The 23,974-nt window shown below is 35.6% G+C and overlaps 2 protein-coding genes and 1 long non-coding RNA gene across 5 annotated transcripts in view; 2 read left to right on the top strand and 1 right to left on the bottom strand.

Annotated features, from left to right (window-relative positions):
- LOC147842743 (uncharacterized) overlaps positions 1-23,974 on the top strand; it is a 227,523-nt gene that overhangs the window by 118,272 nt on the left and 85,277 nt on the right. The window lies entirely within an intron of this gene.
- LOC147842748 (E3 ubiquitin-protein ligase RBBP6-like) lies at positions 193-3,615 on the bottom strand. Of its 2 annotated transcripts, XM_087264992.2 has the most exons (7): positions 2,349-3,615; positions 2,059-2,155; positions 1,880-1,955; positions 1,645-1,733; positions 1,508-1,568; positions 1,266-1,405; positions 193-1,170 (listed from the first exon to the last, which is right to left on the bottom strand). In XM_087264992.2, the coding sequence occupies exons 1-7, from the start codon at positions 2,506-2,508 to the stop codon at positions 996-998; spliced, it is 798 nt and encodes a 265-aa protein (XP_087121118.1). In that variant the 5' UTR covers positions 2,509-3,615; the 3' UTR covers positions 193-995. The 2 variants fall into 2 exon arrangements, with proteins under 2 accessions (XP_087121118.1, XP_087121119.1); XM_087264993.2 differs by lacking the exon at positions 1,508-1,568 and having other exon boundaries at positions 900-1,170.
- LOC147842747 (uncharacterized) lies at positions 3,616-14,180 on the top strand. Of its 2 annotated transcripts, XR_015498156.1 has the most exons (14): positions 3,616-3,728; positions 3,991-4,158; positions 5,263-5,430; positions 5,715-5,776; positions 6,060-6,135; positions 6,437-6,513; positions 6,838-6,915; positions 7,213-7,285; positions 7,608-7,685; positions 8,007-8,090; positions 8,424-8,474; positions 11,543-11,594; positions 11,804-11,881; positions 13,186-14,096. It is a non-coding gene; the product is annotated as an uncharacterized LOC147842747 (long non-coding RNA). The 2 variants fall into 2 exon arrangements; XR_015498157.1 differs by lacking the exon at positions 8,424-8,474 and having other exon boundaries at positions 13,186-14,180.

Genomic DNA, 23,974 nt, shown 5'->3' with positions numbered 1-23,974 from the left:
AATTTAGTGTATTCAATCCCCTGTACCGCTTGTCTTTGGACTGTGGGGGAAACCGGAGCACCTGGAGGAAACCCACTCCAACACAGAGAACATGCAAACTCCACACAGAGTTCACAGAGGGGAACATTTGTGTTCTGGCCAAGTAAAAGAATAAAATAATGAATATGTTATCGTACAGTTGTGCTTCTGGTTGTTCATGGTTGAAGGTTCTTTGCCAATTATGTTCTTTTTTTATCTGAAGTTGCCTTTCAAAATATCTACTGTCCTATAAAATAAGAGCAAAGGCCCTTAAACAATTAACTCTTCATACTTTAATGTTAAAATGCTGTCTTTTTCAGGTTATTGTTCAACAGTACATTAAACAGATTGTTTAACTGATACAACACAATAAGCCTACAGAATTGTTAAATCAAAAGTGTATTATAAGCAAAATAGTATTTTGTCATTTAAGAAGTGACAGGCAGAACCTTAGCAACTGAGATGGGTTTAGCAGGTGTCTAGCTGAGGAAAGCCAGAGTCTGTTCTGTTGTCACCCTTACTGCAATAGCAGAATAGTGTGATATGTAAAATGTGTTAATCAGTCCTTTTAAACCATGAAGGGGCTAGGTTTGTGTGTAACATGTAAACAGACCTTGTAAACCATGATTTTGTCTGTCCCCATAAGCCTGTGAAATGTCACATAGTTAATTTGAGTGTGTTGTGAAACTAAAATTGCTGTTTTTAAGCGTTGTTTGCCTTTTGTAGCTCAAATAAAAAATTTTGGCACAAGTTTTATGTTCGTAGGATGTTGGCAAAGGTATGTCCCCGTAAACCACCAAAAAGTCACATTGACCTCATAAACCATGTATGCCTGTATGTGTGTGTGTTTGTTGCACTGCTGGAGTGAAGGTTAACCAGTCCACACAGTTCATGCGGCTATAATCTTTATTATCTTTTATTAATAAACTATGTACAATATTTACACGTCGGCTCCAGGTCTCTTGGATGAAGGTCTCTCAGCGACGTGGTCTCTTCTGGTCGCCGCGCGTCTCTGGTGAAGATGGGGAGCGGGACCGTTTCCCTCCGGCGTCCCGGACCGAAGATGCCGCACCTGCTGAGGACGAGGAGGGCAAAGGCTCGGTCTGGCAGGAGAAGGACGGCCTCTTTCTCTTCTCAGCAGCATAGGCCTCACTGAACAGATCGAGCGCAAACACACACAAGCAGACATCATGTGAGATTTGGACAAACACTAGAACATGCGGCTATGCCAAGTACAGTTTACTCACGCGTCTATGATGGGAATGACGTATCGGCCGCTGCCGTCTATCATGACTCCCTTTCGGTCTGGGTCGTCCACCTCCAACAGGAAGCTGCGGGGAATCCCTGTGCTCTTCCGGATGCGCTTGTGCGGCGCGGAGCGGCTGCCCTGTGAATTGAGGAGTGACAGTCAAACTCTGAGCAAACAATCTGACTGATGAGGACAAGAGCTCAAGTTCACAGCAACCGTGAGCTTGGAAAACCCAGTTACCACATTAGTGGGGCAGTGCCTAATGTGGTGTCCCGGGATCCCAAGCAGCCTCATGGCCTCACTAGTGAACATCAGAACCATGAGAATCAGCTCAGACATCTCTCACAAAGCAAACCTGTCAGTGTCTGAACGCTCACCTGCTGGAGTAGTAGCACAGGCTGGACTGGTACATCACCGCTTTCAGCTTGTCCTCCTCTGACGCCTTTGCCTCAGCCAGATTCTCAGTCTGTTTCACAGGCATTTGCACATTTGAATCTTTTTCACCCTCAACCCTTCAAACAATCTCAAATCTCCCTAAGAAGCTGAGTGCGTGTGCGTATATTGTGTGCTTTACATTGCGTTTTGCTATTGTGCTATTCATTTGTTCAATACCTTCAACAACTGCTCCAGTGAGAGGAGTGAAGGATCAGCTCTAGGTGAAGGTTCACGCCAGCGTCCAGCTTGATGTCTGCAAAACAAAGGAGCTTGTGTGACTAAAACACCAGGGACAGACCAGGAGTCTTCATATAACATCTAACAGAGGACGCGTGTGCTCATTTCACAGCACTTACCCAACAAATCTTCTGTTTGAGGACTTCAGTCCCGCCGCAGGGATCCGTCTGATGATGACCGACGTGTTTTTAGGGATGAGAGCATCATCTGTGTATTCTGACAGCAAAATAAAATCAGAATCAGCACATAATTATGGAGCACGGTATACTTTGAGAGCCATTAGCCTTTTAAAACAGCCAAAACATCCCTACATGTCAGCATCAGCACCACCTTACAGCTTCCAGAAGTGTCTGATGTAACGCATCTAATGTTAGCGTAGAACAGTTGAAGTGTCTTTTCCTCAACTCACCTTCATCAGTCTGGGCGTTGCTGATCTTCAGCTGGCAGAACTTCAGCCTCTTGCTCCTCATGATCTGCCGCTTCAGCTCCCCCGCGCTGATGTTGAGGCCTTCAAACTGGAGCGAGTCGTAGGTGAGTCGACTCTGGAACCTGTAGTGAACACAAGACATACTGAACACAAACACAAAGCACAGCGTAATAAAAAGGGTCAAACCTGAGTGATGGGAACAGCAGGCGATCAATCGACGTATCCAACGATCAATAATATCGATAATCTGGAAAAATTGTCACGGAGGACGCAGAGATCAGATGGCAATCGATACAGCGAGATTCAAACAACACCCACAGGACGGTTGTCATGGATGCTGATGATGAACACGTGACGCATGCGCTGTACAACTTCCGGCAATATTATCATTATTAATATTAATTTTATTGATAGTAGTAGTAAAATCATTGCGATAAGTATAATAAAATAAACAGCAGAACAGTTGGCCATCTCTGAATAATACACAGCGACGTTTCCCTGCACGAACGATTCAGGCCTTCGCCAAGAAGACTCGGGTGAGTCGATGATTCAGGGATTGATTCAACTGTCCGTTCATCCTATTGGCTTCTTTGGCTGAATGAATCGTTCAATGCTTTACTCAAATAAAGCGGCCTCTTGCTGCCACCTATTGGGGGTTTGCTTTTTTGTTTTCAAAAGTACTTTGACACTTTTTTAAAGGCACCTTTAAGTTCATTTTTGCACAAAAGCTCGTCTCTGTGCGTTCCAAATGGTTTGAAATTTCCTTAGCACATGGTTTTCTTGATGCGTTTGAAATTTTCAATGTAAATCCACTCGTACTTGCATTTGATCTTTATTATGCCTTAAAATCAAAACTATACTAAAGGTGTCTTATCCAAATGCAGATTTTCATTCAAAACGTTATGACAGAACCATATTACTTTACAGTGGCCCATGGATATATATATATATATGTGTGTGTGTGTGTGTGTGTGTGTGTGTGTGTGTGTGTGTGTGTTTTATTACATGGTGGGGACCTCAGCATGATAGCACACTCACAAAGTGGGGACCAAAAACATAGTGGGGACCGATCGCCCGGTCCCCACTATGTTTTGCCTTTAAAAGACTCAGGGGGCGTTGCTGATATGCCTAGTGCAGTTTTTTTCACTGATCCCCACCTTGACCATTTACCTGAATTGAGTGTGTAAGTGTGTGTCGGCGCACTGCTCTATAGCGGTCCTGTAGTCGGATGGCGGTACTGCACCCTGACACACACTTGACGCAATTCACACACTCTGCCTACTGCACATGCGCAATCTCATAAATGAATCCGACTTTAATCAACTTAATTAAGATCTATCATCAAATTATTCGAATTTTTGGGTAAGTTAGAATGTTTTTCACCATCATAATGTAATAAAATAGGTTATATGACAAATACTTATGTTGCATATTTTGACAGTTATCAGGTATAGTTAATTAAATGTTTTAACGAATTTCCTGGGTGTTTTAATCGATGTTGTTTCAAATTACGTAATAATATAACACTGATAAGACACAAACTACAGTTCGGTATGTAATTTAACTTGTTTACACGAGTAAAAGTTACTCGCGCTAATGTGCTAACTGCCCGGTGCTACGTGAGTCAGAGGCCGGGGTGGAGTGCATGAGCCGCGGTCAGACAGTCACCAATCACCGGGCGGCTAAATGGATCGACGGAGGATAAAACCATTAAAAGATGCGGAGAAACACATCACCAGCTCCACTGACAAGACCCATTCACTGGAAACCGAATATATAGAAGGTTACTAAGGTATGTTTTCATAGTTCTTGTATCGTACTTTTTAAATGGTTAATTGCTTTAAACATTTAACGTTAATCCTGAAATAACACTATTATATACTATTTATACGTTAATGTAGTAATATAGAGGTTATAATTAAAATGTGGGGCTATCTGGTCCTAGAAATGTACTTAATTTATTGTTCTATGACGTGTAGAAACGTTTTATTTTAGATAAATAATTATAATAAACTCCAACTTAGTGTAAAACATATATAAAAGTACATAAATGTTCACTGTGTGTGTTTTATTTATTTATTTGCTGTCAACTGGTAGCCTTTTACAATAAGGTTAAATTAGTTAATGCTGGTTAATGCATTTACTAACATGAACAATAAATAATACTTTATTACAGTATTTGTTCATGTTTGTTAACTTTAGTTAATGAAAATAAAGTTGTTCATTACTAGTTGAACACGCACAATGCATTAATTATTGCAATGCATTATTACTGGTACAAGCATGAATTTAGATTTGAATAATGCATTAGTTATTAGTAAATGTTAAACTGATTAATAAATGCTGTACATGCATTGTTCATTACTAGGTCATGTTAGTAAGTACATTAACTAATAAAATCTGATTGTAAAGTGTGACCTGTAAACAATTGAAGTGGAAAAAAAGTTCTTTAAAACTGTCCTAAGAAAGAAGAACAGGTGTTCAATAGTATTAGAACAACATTGAGGAAAGGTTCTGATCCACTTCAAAAGGTTTACTGTATTTATAATTCACACACAGAGAGGATGCTAATGTGAGGTTTTTGTAGTTTTTGAACCCTACACATTTCATTAAATCTTTTAGGTCAGAGTTTGCGTTGTCCACATTTATTAAAGGAAGTTTTGTGGTTGAGTACAAATGATAGAGCTTGTGGAAGCAAAGCATATATGAGATATAATAAAAATACTGTCTTTATGTTTGACTTTATATGATAAAACAAGAACAGGTGGTTAAGTGTTTTCCCCATTCAAATGTACATGTATATATTATATTTATTGTGTTTGTATTCATGCCATAGTTTAGCTTTTTATTGCTATGAGAGGGCATAATTAAAATGTTGCTTGCTCTTTTCTCTTAGTTTTGCAGCATTGATGCCGATCATGAGGACGATCTGCACCCTAACTGCACTGTCAATAAGATCGTTGTTCAGAGAAAACCTCATTTGTGCCTTTTTGCAATCAGGGATATTTTCTTTGGAGAGGAAATAACGTTTGACTATGGCGCATGTGATTGGCCTTGGAGAAAGGTTTGACATTTTGATTACTTAATACATTAATCCTTAATACATTCAGCAAAGCTAAGAGTTTTTTAATGTTAATATAGATTAAGGGTAAATCTGTTCAAAAATAAAGAGTTTGCATCATCCATAAGAGATAATGAAATCAATCTCTTAATATCTTCTTCTTGTCTTAATGGGTAAAAAAGTTTAATTAATTGGGTAATGCTTTACTTTAAAGGGGGGTTCATAAGACTGTCATGAAAGCTTTATAGTCATGACATGACTTATATAACAAAGCTGTTTTTAAATAGCTTTCATTGAAGGATGCCCATATGACTGCAGAAGAAAACTGCTCCGACAACTCTCTGATGAGGTATGTTTATTAGTATTATTATTATTATTATTAGTAGTAGTAGTAGTAGTAGTAGTAGTAGAAGTTGTTGCTGTAGTAGTGCATTTAATTGTAATTATTTAACTTAGTGTGTGTCCTAATTTATGAACATATGCAATAGTGTAACATTGTGGGGACCAGAGGCATGTTAGAGAAGCTGTGAAACACACTTAGTCCTCAATACACACTCAGTACGGTCTGACATAGTGGGGACCGGAACCCTTGAGTACTGCTGTCTAACTAATATAAATGTTTTTATTTTCAGCTTATATTGAAGGATGACCATATGACAGAGGAAGAGAACTGCTCTGCTCCAGTACGTGACCCACAACTCTGATGAGGTGTGTTTAATGTTGTTGTTATTATTATTATTAGTAGTAGTAGTTGTAGTAGTTGTTGTTGTAGTAGTAGTGCATTTAATTGTAATTATTTTCTTAATCAAAATCTAGAAATGAAATAGAGTGTGTGTCCTAATTGGTGAACCCATGCACTAGTGTAACATTGTGGGGACCAGAGGCATGTTAGAGAAGCTGTGAAACACACTTAGTCCTAAATACACACACAGTACGGTCTGACATAGTGGGGACTGGAACCCTTGAGTACTGCTGTCTAACTAATATATATATATATTTTTATATTCAGGTTTGCTGAAGTATGACCGTATGACAGAAGGAGAGAACAGCTCTGCTCCAGTACGAGACCCACAACCCTCTGATGAGGTGTGTTTATTAATATTGTTGTTGTTGTTGTTGTTGTTATTATTATTATTATTATTACTAGTTGTTGTAGTAGTAGTAGTAGTTGTTGTTGTAGTAGTAGTGCATTTAATTGTAATTATTTAACTTAATCAAAATATAGAAATGAAACAGAGTGTGTGTCCTAATTGGTGAACATATGCACTGACTTTGTGGGGACCAGAGGCATGTTAGAGAAGCTGTAAAACACACTTAGTCCTGAATACACACACAGTACGGTCTGACATAGTGGGGACCGCGACCCTTGAGTACTGCTGTCTAACTAATATATATATTTTTTATTTTCAGCTTATATTGAAGGATGACCATATGACAGAGGAAGAGAACTGCTCTGCTCCAGTACGTGACTCACAACTCTCTGATGAGGTGTGTTTAATGTTGTTGTTATTATTTTTATTAGTAGTAGTAGTTGTAGTAGTTGTTCTTGTAGTAGTAGTGCATTTAATTGTAATTATTTAACTTAATGAAAATCTAGAAATGAAACAGAGTGTGTGTCCTAATGTATGAACATATGCACTAGTGTAACATTGTGGGGACCAGAGGCATGTTAGAGAAGCTGTGAAACACACTTAGTCCTGAATACACACAGTAATGTCTGACGTAGTGGGGACCGGGACCCTTGAGTACTACTGTCTAACTAAAATATATATTTTTTATTTTCAGCTTTTATTGAAGGATGACCATATGACAGAGGAAGAGAACTGCTCTGCTCCAGTAGGAGAACCACAACTCTGAGGTGTGTTTATAATAATAATAATAACAATTATTTTTAATATTATTATTATTATTATTAGTTGTAGTAGTGATAGTAGTTGTTGTTGTAGTAGTGGTGTATTTAATTGTAACTATTTAACTTAATCAAAATATAGAAATGAAACAGAGTGTGGGTCCTAATTGGTGAACATATGCACTGACATTGTGGGGACCAGAGGCATGTTAGAGAAGCTGTAAAACACACTTAGTCCTGAATACACACAGTAAGGTCTGACATAGTGGGGACCGGGACCCTTGAGTACTGCTGTCTAACTAATATATTTTTATTTATTTTTTTTATTCAGCTTTGATTGAAGGATGACCATATGACAGAGGAAGAGAACTGCTCTGCTCCAGTACGTGACCCACAACTCTCTGATGAGGTGTGTTTAATGTTGTTGTTATTTTTTTTATTAGTAGTAGTAGTTGTAGTAGTTGTTGTTGTTGTAGTAGTAGTGCATTTAATTGTAATTATTTAACTTAATCAAAATATAGAATTGAAACAGAGTGTGTGTCCTAATGTATGAATGTATTTACTAGTGTAACATTGTGGGGACCAGAGGCATGTACCAGAGGCATGTTAGAGAAACTGTGAAACACACTTAGTCCTGAATACACACAGTAAGGTCTGACGTAGTGGGGACCGGGACCCTTGAGTACTACTGTCTAACTAATATATATATATATATTTTTTTATTATTCAGCTTTTATTGAAGGATGGAAGGATGACCATATGACAGAGGAAGAGAACTGCTCTGCTCCAGTAGGAGACCCACAACTCTGATGAGGTGTGTGTATAATAATAATAATAACAATTATTATTATTATTATTATTATATTATTATTATTATTAATATTATTAGTTGTAGTAGTAATAGTAGTTGTTGTTGTAGTAGTGGTGTATTTAATTGTAATTATTTAACTTAATCAAAATATAGAAATGAAACAGAGTGTGTGTCCTAATTGGTGAACATATGCACTGACATTGTGGGGACCAGAGGCATGTTAGAGAAGCTGTGAAACACACTTAGTCCTCAATACACACACAGTAAGGTCTGACATAGTGGGGACCGCGACCCTTGAGTACTGCTGTCTAACTAATATATATTTTTTATATTCAGCTTTTATTGAAGGATGACCATATGACAAAGGAAGAGAACTGCTCTGCTCCAGTACGTAACTCACAACTCTGTTATTGCATATCAGATTCAACGAACCGTTTACTACGGATTTCATGTAATTTTGATAACTGTGCATTAATCAGATGTCATCAAGCTGCTGTGCCGTCAGCCAATCGTTGTATTGCTGATAATGATTTTGAGGATCGATAGATCTGTCACAACACACAGTCACAACACCTCTCAGATCAGTTTAATCTGATTCGCAAACTTTTTTGAAGAACCAAATTAGCCTAAGATGAGTTATCAAGATTAAAAGATCCAGGATCTGTAATATATTCTTAGATTATTTAAGCGAGGTCCGAAGAACAGACCCCTGGACCCTTGAGTACTACTGTCTAAATTATATTTTTCAAAATAAAAATTATAAATTATATATAAAAATATATAAAATATTTTTTATAAAATATTTATAAAATTATATATAAAATATATATTTTTAATTATATACAGTTGAAGTCAGAATTATTAGCCCCCTTGTTTATTTCTTGTACTAAATTTCTGTTTAATGGAAAGCAGATTTTTTAAACACATTTCTAATCATAACAGTGTTAATAACTCATCTCTAATAACTGATTTATTTTCTCTTTGCCATGATGACAGTAAAAATTATTTGACTATATATTTTTCAAGACACTTCTATACAGCTTAAAGTGACATTTAAAGGCTTCACTAAGTTAATTAGGGTAACTAGGCAAGTTATTGGAGGGATAATAATATTGACCTTAAAATGGTTCATAAAAAATTAAAACTGCTTTTATTCTAGCTGAAATAAAACAAATAAGACTTTCTCCAGAAGAAAAAAATATTATCAGACATACTATGAAAAAATTCCCTGCTCTGTTACACATCATTTGGGAAATATTTGTAAAAAAGTTTTAAAAAGGTGGGCTGACTTCAACTGTATATACTTTCATATATATATATATACAGTTGAAGTCAGAATTATTAGACCCCTTGGAATTTTTCTCTTCTTTTTTAAATATTTCCTAAACGATGTTTAACAGAGCAAGGAAATTTTCACAGTGTGTCTGATAATATTTTTTTCTTCTGGAGAAAGTCTTATTTGTTTTATTTTGACTTGAATAAAAACAGTTTACATTTTTTTAAACACTGTTTAAAGGACAAAATTATTAGCCTCTTTAAGCTATATTTTTTTCTCGATAATCTACAGAACAAACCATCATTATACAATAACTTGACTAATTACCCTAACCTGTCTAGTTAACCTAATTACCCTAGTGAAGCCTTTAAATTTCACTTTAAGCTGTATAGAAGTGTCTTAAAGAATATCTAGTCTAATATTATTTACTGTCGTCATGGCAAAGAGAAAATAAGTCCATTATTAGAAATGATTATTAGAAATAGTTATTAAAACTATTATGTTTAGAAATGTGTTGAAAAAAATCTTCTCTCCGTTAAACAGAAATTGGGGAAATAATAAACAAGCTGTCTAATAATTCAGGGGGGCTAATAATTCTGACTTCAACTGTATATAAAGAGTTTCATTGCAGAACGAGATATATCCATTTAAAAAAATGTTGGTAATTTTGACATTATTTTTCAGGACATCAACAGTCAAGTTCATTCACAATTTTTGTACATTAAACTATAACTTGAGCTCAGTGAAGGCCAGGAACACAATATTTTCAAATCCAGGATATTTTTTATTTAATTTTATGTCTATAATTAAGTAAAAAAAAACATGCCAAAATGCTACATATTAATCCAACCCACATTGTCAAACATGGAATAATATATGCAAAGATTGATTAATAATAATAAGATTCTAAGTTAGATTTGGCCAGAATGTACACAACATAACATAACATACTGTAACTTTATTTTATTTTTTTTTTGCAAAACGCTACATCCACCTGAGGCTATATTATACTACATTAATACCATTACCAAAAGCTAGTGAATCAATGTTTTGTTTGATAAGTAAGATTAAGTTAGTTAGATAAATGGCCTTTAGCTTGGTACAGAAAGAGTGGGGGGCGGCTCCTTCCACACCGCTGCAGAAAACCAAACCTGTATGATTAGAGCGGGCGGAGCTGAGTCCGTGACACAAACTTGCCTCGCTATGTCATATTTAATGAATTATTTCACTGTAATAATAATAATAGCTTATTTATTTGGTTGTGAAAAAGCTAAACCGTTTTCTCCATAACAACATGTGCCCTTTAAGTTCCTTTGTAATAAATCAACAACAACAAGAATTAATTTTAAATAATAGGTGCAACCGCATAAATAAATCTTCAGATAGGCTACTCAGCTACATTTAAGAAATTATTTAAAAAATAAACTTATAAAGAACACTTGCAGACAGGTATCTTGTGATGGGGAGTAGGAAAAAAGGCGCTCCTAGGCCTTCTCTTGACATCAGCGGAGACTCGTTCCCTGCTGCATTTGTGTATTGTTGACGCAGAAGTATCTTATTCTGGTCCACTTTTGTGGCCTTTTTATAATTTTTTGTGAAGTTGAAGACTTCATCTTCTATCGCTAAATCAATGAGCAAACTCTGAGCACTTCACCGGCGATGACTCTCTTCCCAGGGGATGCTGAGCTCGCGCCGCATCCTGAACGCTCTCTAACTGTTATATCGCACTTTGTAAAGAAACTGGTCTGACGGATATTGCGTTTTGTGAAAAAAAATACGTTTTGTACTTGGCCTAAAATGTGCATTCTTAAATGTTATTAATGGCAGCAATTGACACATAGATTAAGGTACATCTGAACAGTGATTTCCAATAATAAAATCCAAATGTCAAAAAATGCCGTTTATCGCATTTTGCAACCAAACTCTTCATATGTATGTGTGTGTTATGACTGTATGACTGCAGAAGAGAACTGCTCTGTTCCCACAACTCAGTTTTTCTGGGACTTGAAAACAGACGCTCAGCAGATTTTAAAGGGGGGAATCTTGATCAAATCGTGGGTTTACACACAAACATGTAATACAGTGCCAGATTTTCTGGATGTTATATACACATTTGTATTTGCAAACATATACCATATTGTTTTAAATGATGTATTTTTGTGTGGGTTTTTACATTCAGAGAAAGTTACAGTGGATCGTGATTTTGGAGGAGGTGAAGTCCAATCTAAAAGGTAAAAATATTATTTATTTTTCTAATCAGATTTTTTCTTTTTTCAGAATGTTTATTTTTATCATGATATGTATGTGCTATGTTTGAAAACTATTTTTAAGCTACCATCACACGCTTTTACCCATTAAAAAGAACAACACAAAATCAAATAAATATTTTGGTAAGCTTTATGCAGAGAAGTCAACTCTCAGACTTGATTTTTACTTTCAGAGTCCCCTCAAGTATCATCACCATGGTACAGTGTCTGTGAAGATAGTGATGCAGACCCAGCATTCACAAAAAAGAGAGGTATGATCATTAAAGTTAATTTGTGACTGACTTGTTTTATTGTACAAGTCCAAATGCACAAGCTCATTTACATAACATGTAGGGTAAAACAGGACAGAAGCACATTACTTCCATGATGATTTCAGTACAGTTGCACTTGATGTCTCATTTCATGTTAGTTAAACAATATTGCTAAATACTTTGGAAAAATATACTAATTGCATATCTGGTTACACTTTATTTTGATAATTTACTTTACTACTACTACTACTACTAACTACAAGTAACTGCAACTACTTGTCAACTAACAGCCATTAGACTGTCTGTTAGAATCAACACTGCTAATGCTCTACTAAATTTATATAAGAATTAGTCATATTGTACTAATTTTGAGCGTAACCTAACAGTCTGCTGTACTATTTACTGAGACCAATGAGAGTTGGTTTTATTGAGGTAACCTTAACTGTCAGCTAATACTCTACACTCTAAAATTAATAAAAAAATAAGTAATAATAATTAAATTAGCAGTTTTTCATAATTTGTTTTTATGAAATCTGTTTGTTTCTGCTTTTGAATTGCATTATGGGATCTTGATCTTTCTTCCAACAACTTTTAATCTTAAAAAGTAAAAAAAAGTGACTTTTTGTTTGGGTTGTTGTTGTATATTATGCTACAGAAACCTTGTAATAAACTGCCGGTACATTTTCTGTTATTCTAAAGACTTATTTATCTCTATATATTATTTCTTATACATTATATTATTTCAAACTACTAAAATGTCAGTAAAAGTCACTTTGTTAAACTGTAGAGTTGAATTTTCAACATCAAAAGTGCACAGAGCAGAGATCAACATCCCATAATGCAATTCACCACCACAAAAAAAACAAAAAAAAAAACACTTGTAAATCACAAAATACAGGAACTGGTAATGAACAGATATCTGTTACAGTGTAGTGTTTTGAGCTAAACTTGTGCTAACAGTCTGCTAATACTCTACTGACAATCAGATGAGCGTTAGTCTTATTGAAATACCCTAATACATAATACTTTACGGTGAGATAATTAACGTAGTTGCAGAGTTACGCATAGTTAGAAGAATGTCTAAACTGGACTATGGAATAAAGTGTAACCCCATTAACCAGTTTTGGAGTTATTAGGAAGTATTTTTAAATCCATCTCCATCTTAAGTATTTTTAATAATAGGCAAGACATATTTTTCTAGCATTTTCTATCACAATATTAAACTAACATAACAGCACATGTTGTAAAAATGACTGAACATTTATGCAACTAAAACCACTTTTTTATATTTTAACCACCCATAGGTCCCATAAAGAGAAGATCCTGGAGCAAACAGGAAGTACATGCTGTGGTGAAAGCTGAACCATTGGCTCTAAAAACCAGAGATCAGCTTTGGATTTTTATATTAAAAACTGAATCTCGGCTCTTTAGATAAAAAATCTGAATAACACTTTTATAGTAAGTATACACTATACATCATTAGTTTAGCACTAACTCTACATTAATAGACTTTAGGAAGCAGTTTATAAATACAGCTTCAAACGCTGTATTCTTGACTTGACTAAATTGTATTTTCATGCTTTGTTACTGATTCATTTTTCATTACTATATTATGTATTGCATTATTTACAAACTATTTGTATATAAGAGTAGTTGGTGGTTTTTAAGATAATTCAGAATGAGTTATTAAATGAATAATAAACTATTCAAATGAGCATTTATACATGTTATATTCAGGCATATAGTAATTGTAACCATGTGTGTTAGTAAATGCTATAACAACACAACTTCATGCAGTTTTGTGACCTAAGGACTGTTTATAGTTGATAAATCCCTTATAAATGTCAATTTAAGGCTCAGTATCTAATGAACAATAAATCTTTGCAATCTTATTTAAAAAATTCTGTAAAGTTTAAACATTGCAAAATAAAAATACAACATCATTTCAAAACAACAATTAACAATATGACAAGATTCATTTCAGTGTTTCTGTGATGTTTGCACTGTACAGTAATTTTATATTTTGATAAGATTGCAAAGATTTATTTTTCATTAGATAGTTTCATTTGTGTATCTTGAAATTAATGGAAAAAAAAAATATATATATATATCTTCTTTGGCCTTAGTCCCGTATGATTGCGGGGTCGGCTCTTTTTGGAACAAGTCCTTCAGTTTTAGACTTGTCCATATGATAACGACTTTTTTACACCTTCCGGCCAGCCTGTCATATGGGCCTGTCACACTCATACACTAGGGACAATTTAGCCTTCCCAATTCACCTGTAGCATGTCTTTGGACTGTGCCTTTGCACCCGGAGGAAACCCACACGAATGCAGGGAGAACATGCAAACTTCTCACAGAAATGCCAACTGAGCCGAGGTTCAAACCAGTGACCCAGCGACCTTCTTGCTCTTGCTGTGAGGCGACAGCACTACCTACCGCGCCACTGCTTCACCATATATATATATAAAGCTATAAATCACTCCCCCTTTTAATTTATTTCTTTTTTTCTGTGTAGAATATAGCTGAGATTTTAATTTTCATTTATAAGGGATTTATAAAGCATCAATAGTCCTCACTTTAGATTAGCTCACAAAACTGCATGAAGTTGAGTTTATAAAGCATTTATTATTAGACAGAGTAACCATTACTATATGCCTGATTAATAAGATATATAAATGTTGGGTAACACTATAATAACTGCACACAATGAATTATTTATGAAACATTAGCAAATAGTTAGTTGAACGTTTGTTAAGCATTAACGCTACATTAATAGACATTAGTAAGCAGTTTATAAATTATATTTATAAATATAAATTACAAATATTATTGACTTATAAGCACAATTATAATGTGCTTAATGATTGTTTTCATACTTGGTAAATAATGCAATACTTAATTTAGTAATGAAAAATACATCATTAACAAACCAGATATTTAAAAGTAGTAGGTGTTTTTTTTTTTAGATAATTCAGAATGTGCAAGTAAATGATTAATAAACTATTCATAATAACATTGATAATTCTTATTATTCAGGCATATAATAAGTTGTTTAGTATGTTAATAAATGCTTTATGAACTCAACTTCATGCAGTTTTGTGATCTAATCTAAAGCGAGGGCTATTCATGCTTTATAAATCCATTATAAATGACAATATAAGGCTCAGTTACATTATATACAGGGAAAAAATGACTATTAATTTCTACTTATTACAAGATGCTCAAATGAAACTGTATCAAATGAAAAGTAAATCATTGCAATCTTGTCTAAATATAAAATTGCTTTACACGTAATGTATTGTTAAATTATTATATTGTTGTTTTATCAAATGATGTTGTATTTCGACACTCCTGTTATTCAGCAATGTTTAAAATTTACAGTAATTGTATTTGTTTAGGTACGATTGCAAATACTTATTGTTTATTTGATACACAGTAGGTAGTGCTGTCACCTCACAGCAAGAAGGTCGCTGGTTCGAGCCCTAGCTGGGTCAGTTGGCATTTCTGTGTAAAGTTTGCATGTTCTCCCTGTGTTGGTGTGGGTTTCCTCCAGGTGCTCCTACATGCGGTACAGGTGAATTGGGTAGCCTAAAATGGTCCGTAGTAAATGAGTGTGTATGTGTATGGATGTGTCCCAGGGATGGGTTGCAACTGGAAGGGCATCCGCTGCATAAAAACATGCTGGATAAGTTGGTGGTTCAATCCGCTGTTGCGACCCCGAATTAATAAAGAGAGAAAACCAAAATGAAAATAAATGAATAAATGAATGATTCTGAGCCTTTAATTGTCATTTATAAGGGATTTTTAAAGCATCAATATTCCTCACTTTAGATTAGATCTCAAAACTACATGAAGTTGAGTTAATAAAGCATTATTTAACATGCAGAAAAACGTATTATATGCAGGGCTCCAAACCGGTTCAAGGAACGGAAACGAAAAACAGAATCAAATGACATTTTTCAGGAACAGAAACGAAAACCGAAAAAAAAGATCAACTTTAATCGTTCTGAACAGAAATGTTTACAGTTAAACGGTTAATAATGTTATTTTATCGTTCTCTTTATTATATTATTTTTGGGAGACAAAAAGCATTAATTTAAAGCATGTGAACAAATGCGACGGTGACGCTCGTTTTTATATAAACTATAAATGTCTGGCCGTGATGCGTATTTAGGCCTATGCCAGTCTATAAAAGATAATGTAGCTTAAAACACTTTAAAATTTTAGAGAACGTAATACAGTTTGCACAACCAATGTTTGGTCTTAATAACCTGCCCATAATTAAACGTCATGTAGCCTACTTTTTGATTACTTGACCAGCGGATTAATGGCAGCACCAGCGGATAAACGAGATCTGAGCATAATAGGTATGACCAATATGTGCATAACCAATATGCAAAGTCAAGAGAGTGCACGACTCCATAGGGTAACGTAGCCTAAACTGCGCACACTTGATTATGTAATGTGTGAAATCGTGGACGCATCTCAAAGAGCAAAGCATAACTTATTAAATGCCCATGCTTAATCGGTCATCGATAAGGTCTATCGGTTTTAAAGGGTTACCGACAATAAATCAATCGAGTAATCGTTAGCATCCCTAGTTTAATCAATGAATGTGTTAAATTTTATATTTATATTAAAGATGAATAAGGCAAGAATATGATAATGATACTTTTTAGATTTTTACACCTACAAAAATATCTTGTGGTAGTGCACTTGTTTAATAAAAATCTTTGTAAATAGGTTATCTGTAAAAAACGCAATCAGAGCCAATGACATGTAGAAGTAGTGTTGCCTAAACGGCTATTAAATTTCTAATAAAATTAAAACCAAAGTATAAATCATTGCATTTTACGTTTGATAAAAATATACAGAAACGAAATAAAATCATAAGGATGCTAGTTTGTAATTTATGTTAATAATAAATAAATGACATGCTTAGACTATAAGCTTAACGGCTATACGCTGCCAATAGGCCACTAATAAATATTATTTTACTTTGTACTGGATTATAATGTATATTTTACTATAAAAACTAAATATAGCATGTCTTACTGTCATTTAAAACAAGTAATTCAAAATACACATCAGAACAGTAGACCTGCAGTGTGTAAACTGTATACAGGGGGTGTTGGTCAATCAATAGCCTACAGCACATAATTGAACTAATTATGATGCTAACTGTAATTTAGCTCTTAATATAGGCCTACGATATATTTTCTGGTGTTTAATTTTGCATGAGCAAATAGCAGTATAGCCTAAAGTAAATTTTTTAAAAAGATTTTACTAATATTAATAATAATGGATATAATAAATTTAAATAATAATTGCACTGTGCAGTGTACTAAATATTTGTATTAGGCTACATAACTGAAAAACTATTTCATAACAATTTTCATAATTTTTACTGCTATTTCATATTATACAACATCTAAATGTAGGGCCGGGCCTGAGCTCGATACCAAGGAGTGGGGCTGTGTGTAGAGTGAACCGATTGGATTTTCTTTTTTTTTTCTTTTTTTTTTAGCCCTGATTATATGCCTGAATAGTAAATGTATAAATGTTCATTTATATAGTTTTTTAATCATTTATTTACTCATTCTTAATGATCTTAAAAAACACCAATTATTCTTAGACAGTTTGTAAATAATGCAATACTTCATTTAGTTATGAAAAATGAATTATAAACAAAGTATGAAAACACAAAAATTGAGCACATTACACATGCTTATAAGTCAACAATAGAGCATCTAGCTGTGTTTATAAACTGCTTACTATTAATGTAGAGTTAATGCTTAACAAATGATGTCTATTTGGAGTTTTGGTGGCTTGGTTATATGATGAAGGTTTTGCATTTGTGGGGTTCAGTTCTTTATTAATATATTTTAAAATATTTTTAATGTTTTTTTTTTCAAATAGTTAAAATACGACAGAAACAGAAATAGAACATACTGGTGGGTTTTAAAAGTTTACCCAAAAATGTACATTATATTATTAATTACTTGCCCTCATCTCACTCTAATCCCCTGAGACCTTCATTCTTCTTCAGACTCAAAGGAAGATAACTTAGATGAAGTGCAAGAACTCCTCATCCTCCATAGACAGCAAGGGATTGAAACAATTTGAAGGAGAGGAATTAATAAAAGAATCTTCATTTTGAGGTGAACTAACCGGTTAATATTATTTGCTATTGCACTTAACTAAATGTGCACGCAGACATGGAAGAGTTATGTGGAAGCTTGTTATACCCAATGAGAACTGCTTTTAGACAAGCAAGAGAGTTTCATGGATTTTGTGTTTACTGTTTTTTTTGTGTTTAAAGGTTTTGTGGAAATTATTTATAATAAATATAACATTTATTAAATCTATTCTGGACCATTTCCTGTTTGGATCTTGAGGTTCCTTCTGTATTCAAATTACATTTTTTATAAACTGACCTGCTCTTCAAATGAAAATTCTAAAGCAGTTTACTGTCAAATTACTTGATTGAGGTTTAAAATTTAATATTAGTAAGGGTGCTGATCTGATCCCCACGTTGCCTAAAAACCGGTAATGTGTGTGTAGAACTGGTCCTTACTTTGACTAAAAACCGGTAATGTGTGTGTAGAACTGGTCCTTACTTTGACTCAAAACCAGTGATGTGTGTGTAGATCTGGTCCCTACTTTGACTCAATACCGGTAATGTGTGTGTAGACCTGGTCCTTACTTTGACTCAATACCGGTAATGTGTGTGTAGACCTGGTCCTTACTTTGACTCAATACCAATAATGTGTGTGTAGATCTGGTCCTTACTTTGACTCAATACCGGTAATGTGTGTGTAGACCTGGTCCTTACTTTGACTCAATACCAATAATGTGTGTGTAGATCTGGTCCTTACTTTGACTCAATACCGGTAATGTGTGTGTAGACCTGGTCCTTACTTTGACTCAATACCAGTAATGTGTGTGTAGATCTGGTCCCTACTTTGACTCAATACCAGTAATGTGTGTGTAGACCTGGTCCCTACTTTGACTCAATACCGGTAATGTGTATCTGGAACTGGTCCTTACTTTGTCTCAAAACCAGTAATTGGTCCCCACTTTGTCTAAAAATCGGTTGTGTATGTGGCGGACCCCACTTCTACACAAAACCTGAAATGTCCCCACAAGTGACCACTGTGTCAGGTCTAAAAATAAAATTGCAGAATATCCAAAATCTGAAGTGATTTTATGAAATAGTTTGTGTTTTTGTGTGGCAAACTATTTTTTTATGTCTCTAACATCATCAGAAAGGGCGGTCCCCATTACGTAACCACCGTGACAGGTGACCCCCACAATGCACAAAAACAAGTATGTGTGTGTTGCTTGTTTCTTATTTACCCATGCAGTGACTTATAGGCATAAATACTATGTAGGCTTGCTAAAGGGTTGCATGAGAAATGTCATCATCGTGAGAGCTTGACTTTTTTTTTGTCGCTGCCTTTAGTTGTGGTGAAATGAGATGCATCATGTCGTTTATCTGTTTGTGCAGTCTGTACCTTCATTTCTGAATCGTGTGGCATCGTACTTGAAGCCAAGTCATTTAGCCCAAGGCATAGTTGTCTTAGAATGAGTAGTTTGCTGATCAAATTCCACATTTTGATGAGGCAAAACACATCTTGGATGTTTTAATTACTATTTTAGGTGAAAAACAAAACAATGAGATTTGTGTAAAATCTAAAGTTAACCAAGTCCAGCCCGCCATCTTGTCCTGCCTCTCAGTTCTCTTAAGCCTTGGGCCGGCTCTGTGAAGTGGCCTCTTTTGGGCTCATCATTGAAGACCGGACGAGCTGCAACATTTCGTTCTGCCAGGTTCTGGGAGTAGATGAGCATGTCATCGGTCTAGACTATGGTCAACTTGTGAAGTTACTCATACACCTCCGCTCATGGCATATTACCATTAAAATGAAACTTTTCCAGCAGAATATGACGCTCTAAAAAAAAAAAACTCCATCGGCACTGGTAACTATGAAAAACACGACTGAGCACTAATGGTACACTCAACAATTTACACTGACATTTGAAGGATCACCTGACATTAAAGACTGACGTAAGAACGCTGGAGGAACATCAAATTTTAACACGGAAGAGTTTTTTTTGTCTCTCTCAAATTAAAGCAATATTTCTTAATCTTGTTGTTTTTTTTTACTGTACAGTTGCCCCAGGTGTTTATCAGGTGTGATGCCTGCTCATCTGACCTTTGACCTCGGCACTCAACTGTTGCCAGTTTTCTTTCAATGCCATGAGATTTCTGAATTCTACATGCAGGAACCGATGCATTCCTTTTTTTTCCTTTTTTTTTTTTTAAACAAAACAGATATGGCAGACACGGCCAAACATTGAAACTTTGGAGGGCATTGAGGGGGAAAAAAAGCACAATATCATCAAGGGGAATAAAAGGTTTGATCAAAGCGTGCGTTTACACACGTTCATTTAAATATGGACAAAACCAACATTGGGTTATTTTTGTTATTAGATTTAAAATGCACGGACCCTATTTGACCCAGTGTTCATATATACATATGTTTTTATGAATGAATATTTTTGCATATAAAAGATAATAAAAGACTGACTAGACAGATTAGATAGTTTAATAGACAGATTGACACGTGTAGTCATTCGTTCCTGTGTATTTGATGACTAGCTTCCAGCAGTATCTGGCTGCAGACTTGCATGCAATCTGAGACACAAAGCACTCAGCGGAGCTAGTGAGGTCACTGTGAGAGGCGGGGTTAGGGGTGCACACTCACTGACAGCCTAGATTTAGCCTGGTTTTAACCAAGCCGTCTATTAGACTTTTAACCCTTATGTATTGTTCATATTGTTCAAGTGGCTGTTTTTGCCCCCAATGACCTCCATTATAACTAAACTTGTTTTAATTGCAAAGCCATGACACCAGATAGTAACTCATTCTTTATTGTTGGTGGTTTCCCTGTTGGGATGAGATAAAATGAGTCATTTTTACTTTTGATGGTCAGTTGGCACCTTTAAACACCCCAAAAAAATGCTTGCTGGGATGGTACCAAGAGGCTGTGCTCACTTCTGGACAGAGGGGGTGTAGACTTGCAGCTAGTGCCGATAAGAGGTGCAGACGCTGAGGCTGTTCTGTATGCGAGTGTTGAGGTTTTGAAACATCAGCTGACAACGTGTAGGTAGAGAGTAGCAGGTTCTGGGAGTAGATGAGCTTGTCACCGGTGTAGACTTTGACCGACTTGTGAAGTTACTCACAAGACCTCCGCTTATGGGACATTACCATTCAAATGAAACGTTTCCAGCAGAATATGACGCTTTAAAAAACTCCATCGGCACTGGTAACTATGAAAAACACGACTGAGAGAGGACTTCCGGTTGCGTCACCGACAGGATGACTGCTTAATCTTCGAGCTCGCCGACGGTTAACAAAATAACCCCCTAAAACCTGATTTTGTGAAACTTTGGGAGTATTAAAGTAATGATGGAGAAAGGGGTCACCACAAGGAGCAAAATAACATCGAATGTATCAGAAAACAACCCTGAAACAAGTCAAGTAACGTTAAACAGAAGCCGTTCCCGGACACCATCACCTCATGGCGAAGAGGGCCCCGAGGTCAGTCTGCGGTGTATTCTCATCGAACTTCGAGAATTCAGAAAGGATAACATGGAGCAGTTTGACGAATTCAAACAGGAATTAAAAAGAACGAACGATAGACTGGAAGAGGCTGAGGAAAGAATTGAAGAGACCGAGACCACGCTACAATTAGCATCGACGCTAATCAAACGCCTCATACAGCGCCAAGCTAATCTGGAAGCCAGAGTTGCTCGATCAGGAAGGACGGGCACGCAGAGATAATCTAAGGATTTACGGTATACCTGAAGACAAGGAAGGCACAGACATGATCGAGTTTCTAAATAATTTGCTGAAAAACGCATTGGACTTACCCCGGGACCGTGAACTTGGAATTGAACGAGCACATCGAGCGTTACAACCGAAACCCAGTAACCCGGAGGCAAAGCCACGCTCAAAAGTAGTGAAATTTTCGGACGAAAGAAGAAGTGCTTCGAAAGGCCTGGCAGAGAAAAAAGGTGTATTTTAATGACACTCGTTTCTTCGTAGACCACGACTTCCCTTTAGAGGTGCTTAAAAAGCGAGGAGAGTATGTCGAAGTCAAGAAAGTATTGAAGGAGAAGCAAATAAAATTCCAGACCCCATACCCGGCAAGGATGCGTGTTTTCTATGAGGATGGCACCCAACTGTACCAGAGTGCGACGGAGGCAACGAAAGACTTGGTCAAGCGTGGATTTACGGTCGCGGTGGTGAAACCTTCCGTGGCAATAGAACAGGAGGAAATTACAGCTAAACAACTAACCACCTGGCAACCGGTACTGAAACGACAGGACCGGGGAGAAGATCAGAGATACGGAGAGGTGGCCGGTGACGCACAACCCAAAAAAGCTTCCCGCAGTCAGTATAAGGAGAAGCTTAAGCAATTTAGAAAATGAACAAAAACGGAATTCTATACATCTAATCCAGGAAAACAGCTAAGATCTCATATGTCTTTCACACCAATATTTTATCCTATCTGACTGTTTTTGAAACAATCATCTGAATGAATAACGTTATATTCCTAATTGCGTTCGAATAATGTTTGAAAATGTCGGTACTTGATTATTGACTGTCATCCGAGGATAATTTTCTTTTGGAGTTAGACTTTTTTTTTTGTGTTGTCTGGACTAATTTACGACCAATTAATAGGGCCCCACTTCTTGAATAAAGTGGACATTTCCCTTACGGAGGCTTAAAACGCAGTAAGCCCCATAAGGCTCTTTAGAATCGAGCCTCTACACCGGAAGCAACTGTTCTTGTTAGTTACGGTGGTGTAATGTTCTTTAAAATTGTTCTAATTTGGTATCAGTTTAGTATCTATAATTTAAGAGAGGCAATGTCAAAATATACACTACGGTCAATAAGAGAGACGCAGAGGGGAATTAAATTGGTTAGTAAACTACAAAAATATGAATAAAGGTAATCTTAATGTTATTACATTTAATGTAAATGGAGTGTTGAATCCAGCTAAGAGGAGTCAAATACTGTTAAAAATGAAAAAAGAAAATGCAGGGATAGTGTTGTTACAAGAGACACACCTTACACCAATAGAACATGAAAAATTAAAGAGAATGGGATTTTCCAAAGTGTATTATTCTTCTTACAAATCAGGACATAGAAGGGGAGTAGCAATATTAATTTCGCAAAAAATACCATTTGAACACCTCTCAGAAATTTCAGACAAGGAAGGGAGATATATTTCAGTAACAGGGAAAGTTGAAGATATTAATATAACTGTATGTAATGTATGTGCTCCCCCAGGAAGCAAGTTATCTTTCTATAGGAAAATAATTGACTTAATGATAGAAGGCAAAGGAATTGTTATATGTGGTGGAGATTGGAATATCCGTCTTAATCCAAATCTAGATTCATCAAAAAACTCTAAACTCACACCCCTACATAAAAAAATAAAAATTGTAATGAATGAGCTAGGTATAGTAGATCTCTGGAGAGATCTTTATCCAACAGGCCGTGACTACACTTTTTACTCAAACCCCCATGATGTATACTCACGAATAGATTATTTTTTTGTACTCAAGCGAGATCGACATAGAGTACAAACCTGTGATATTGGAACGATTGACCTATCTGATCACGCCCCTCTCTCTTGTACTATACATATTAGAGATAATCCAGGAAGAACATTGTGGAGATTAAATACAAATATGCTGAATAATCAACAATTTCAAACTCAAATTAAGGAAGATATAAAGTTATTTTTTACAGAGAATGATAATGGAGAAGTTAACCCAGCCATATTATGGGATACATTAAAAGCAGTCATTAGAGGTAGAATCATATCACTATGTGCTCAAGAAAAGAAACAAAAACGATTAAAATTAACAAACCTTAATGAAGAACTAAAAGATCTGGAATTACAACATAAGAAGGAAAAAAAATCTGATTTAATGACTAAAATAAAGAAAATCAGAAACGAGATAAATTGAATATATGCACAAGAAATTGAAAGAAAGATTAATTTTACAAAA

Source organism: Danio rerio, chromosome 8, assembly GCF_052040795.2.
Source record: "Danio rerio strain M-AB ecotype USA chromosome 8, GRCz13ab, whole genome shotgun sequence".
Classification (NCBI taxonomy): domain Eukaryota; kingdom Metazoa; phylum Chordata; class Actinopteri; order Cypriniformes; family Danionidae; genus Danio; species Danio rerio.
The sequence above is the reverse complement of the archived record's forward strand: the minus strand, read 5'-3'. Positions and strand labels throughout refer to the sequence as shown.

Excerpts from the sequence above, each read along its gene's own strand:
- LOC147842748 (XM_087264992.2), bottom strand. The coding sequence starts at position 2,508 with ATGTCTTGTGTTCACTACAGGTTCCAGAGTCGACTCACCTACGACTCG. Across the intron at positions 1,956-2,058 it reads TCAAACAGAAGATTTGTTGG|ACATCAAGCTGGACGCTGGC; the intron begins GTAAGTGCTGTG and ends TTTGTTTTGCAG. Across the intron at positions 1,406-1,507 it reads GGCACTGCCCCACTAATGTG|GGCAGCCGCTCCGCGCCGCA; the intron begins GTAACTGGGTTT and ends CTCAATTCACAG.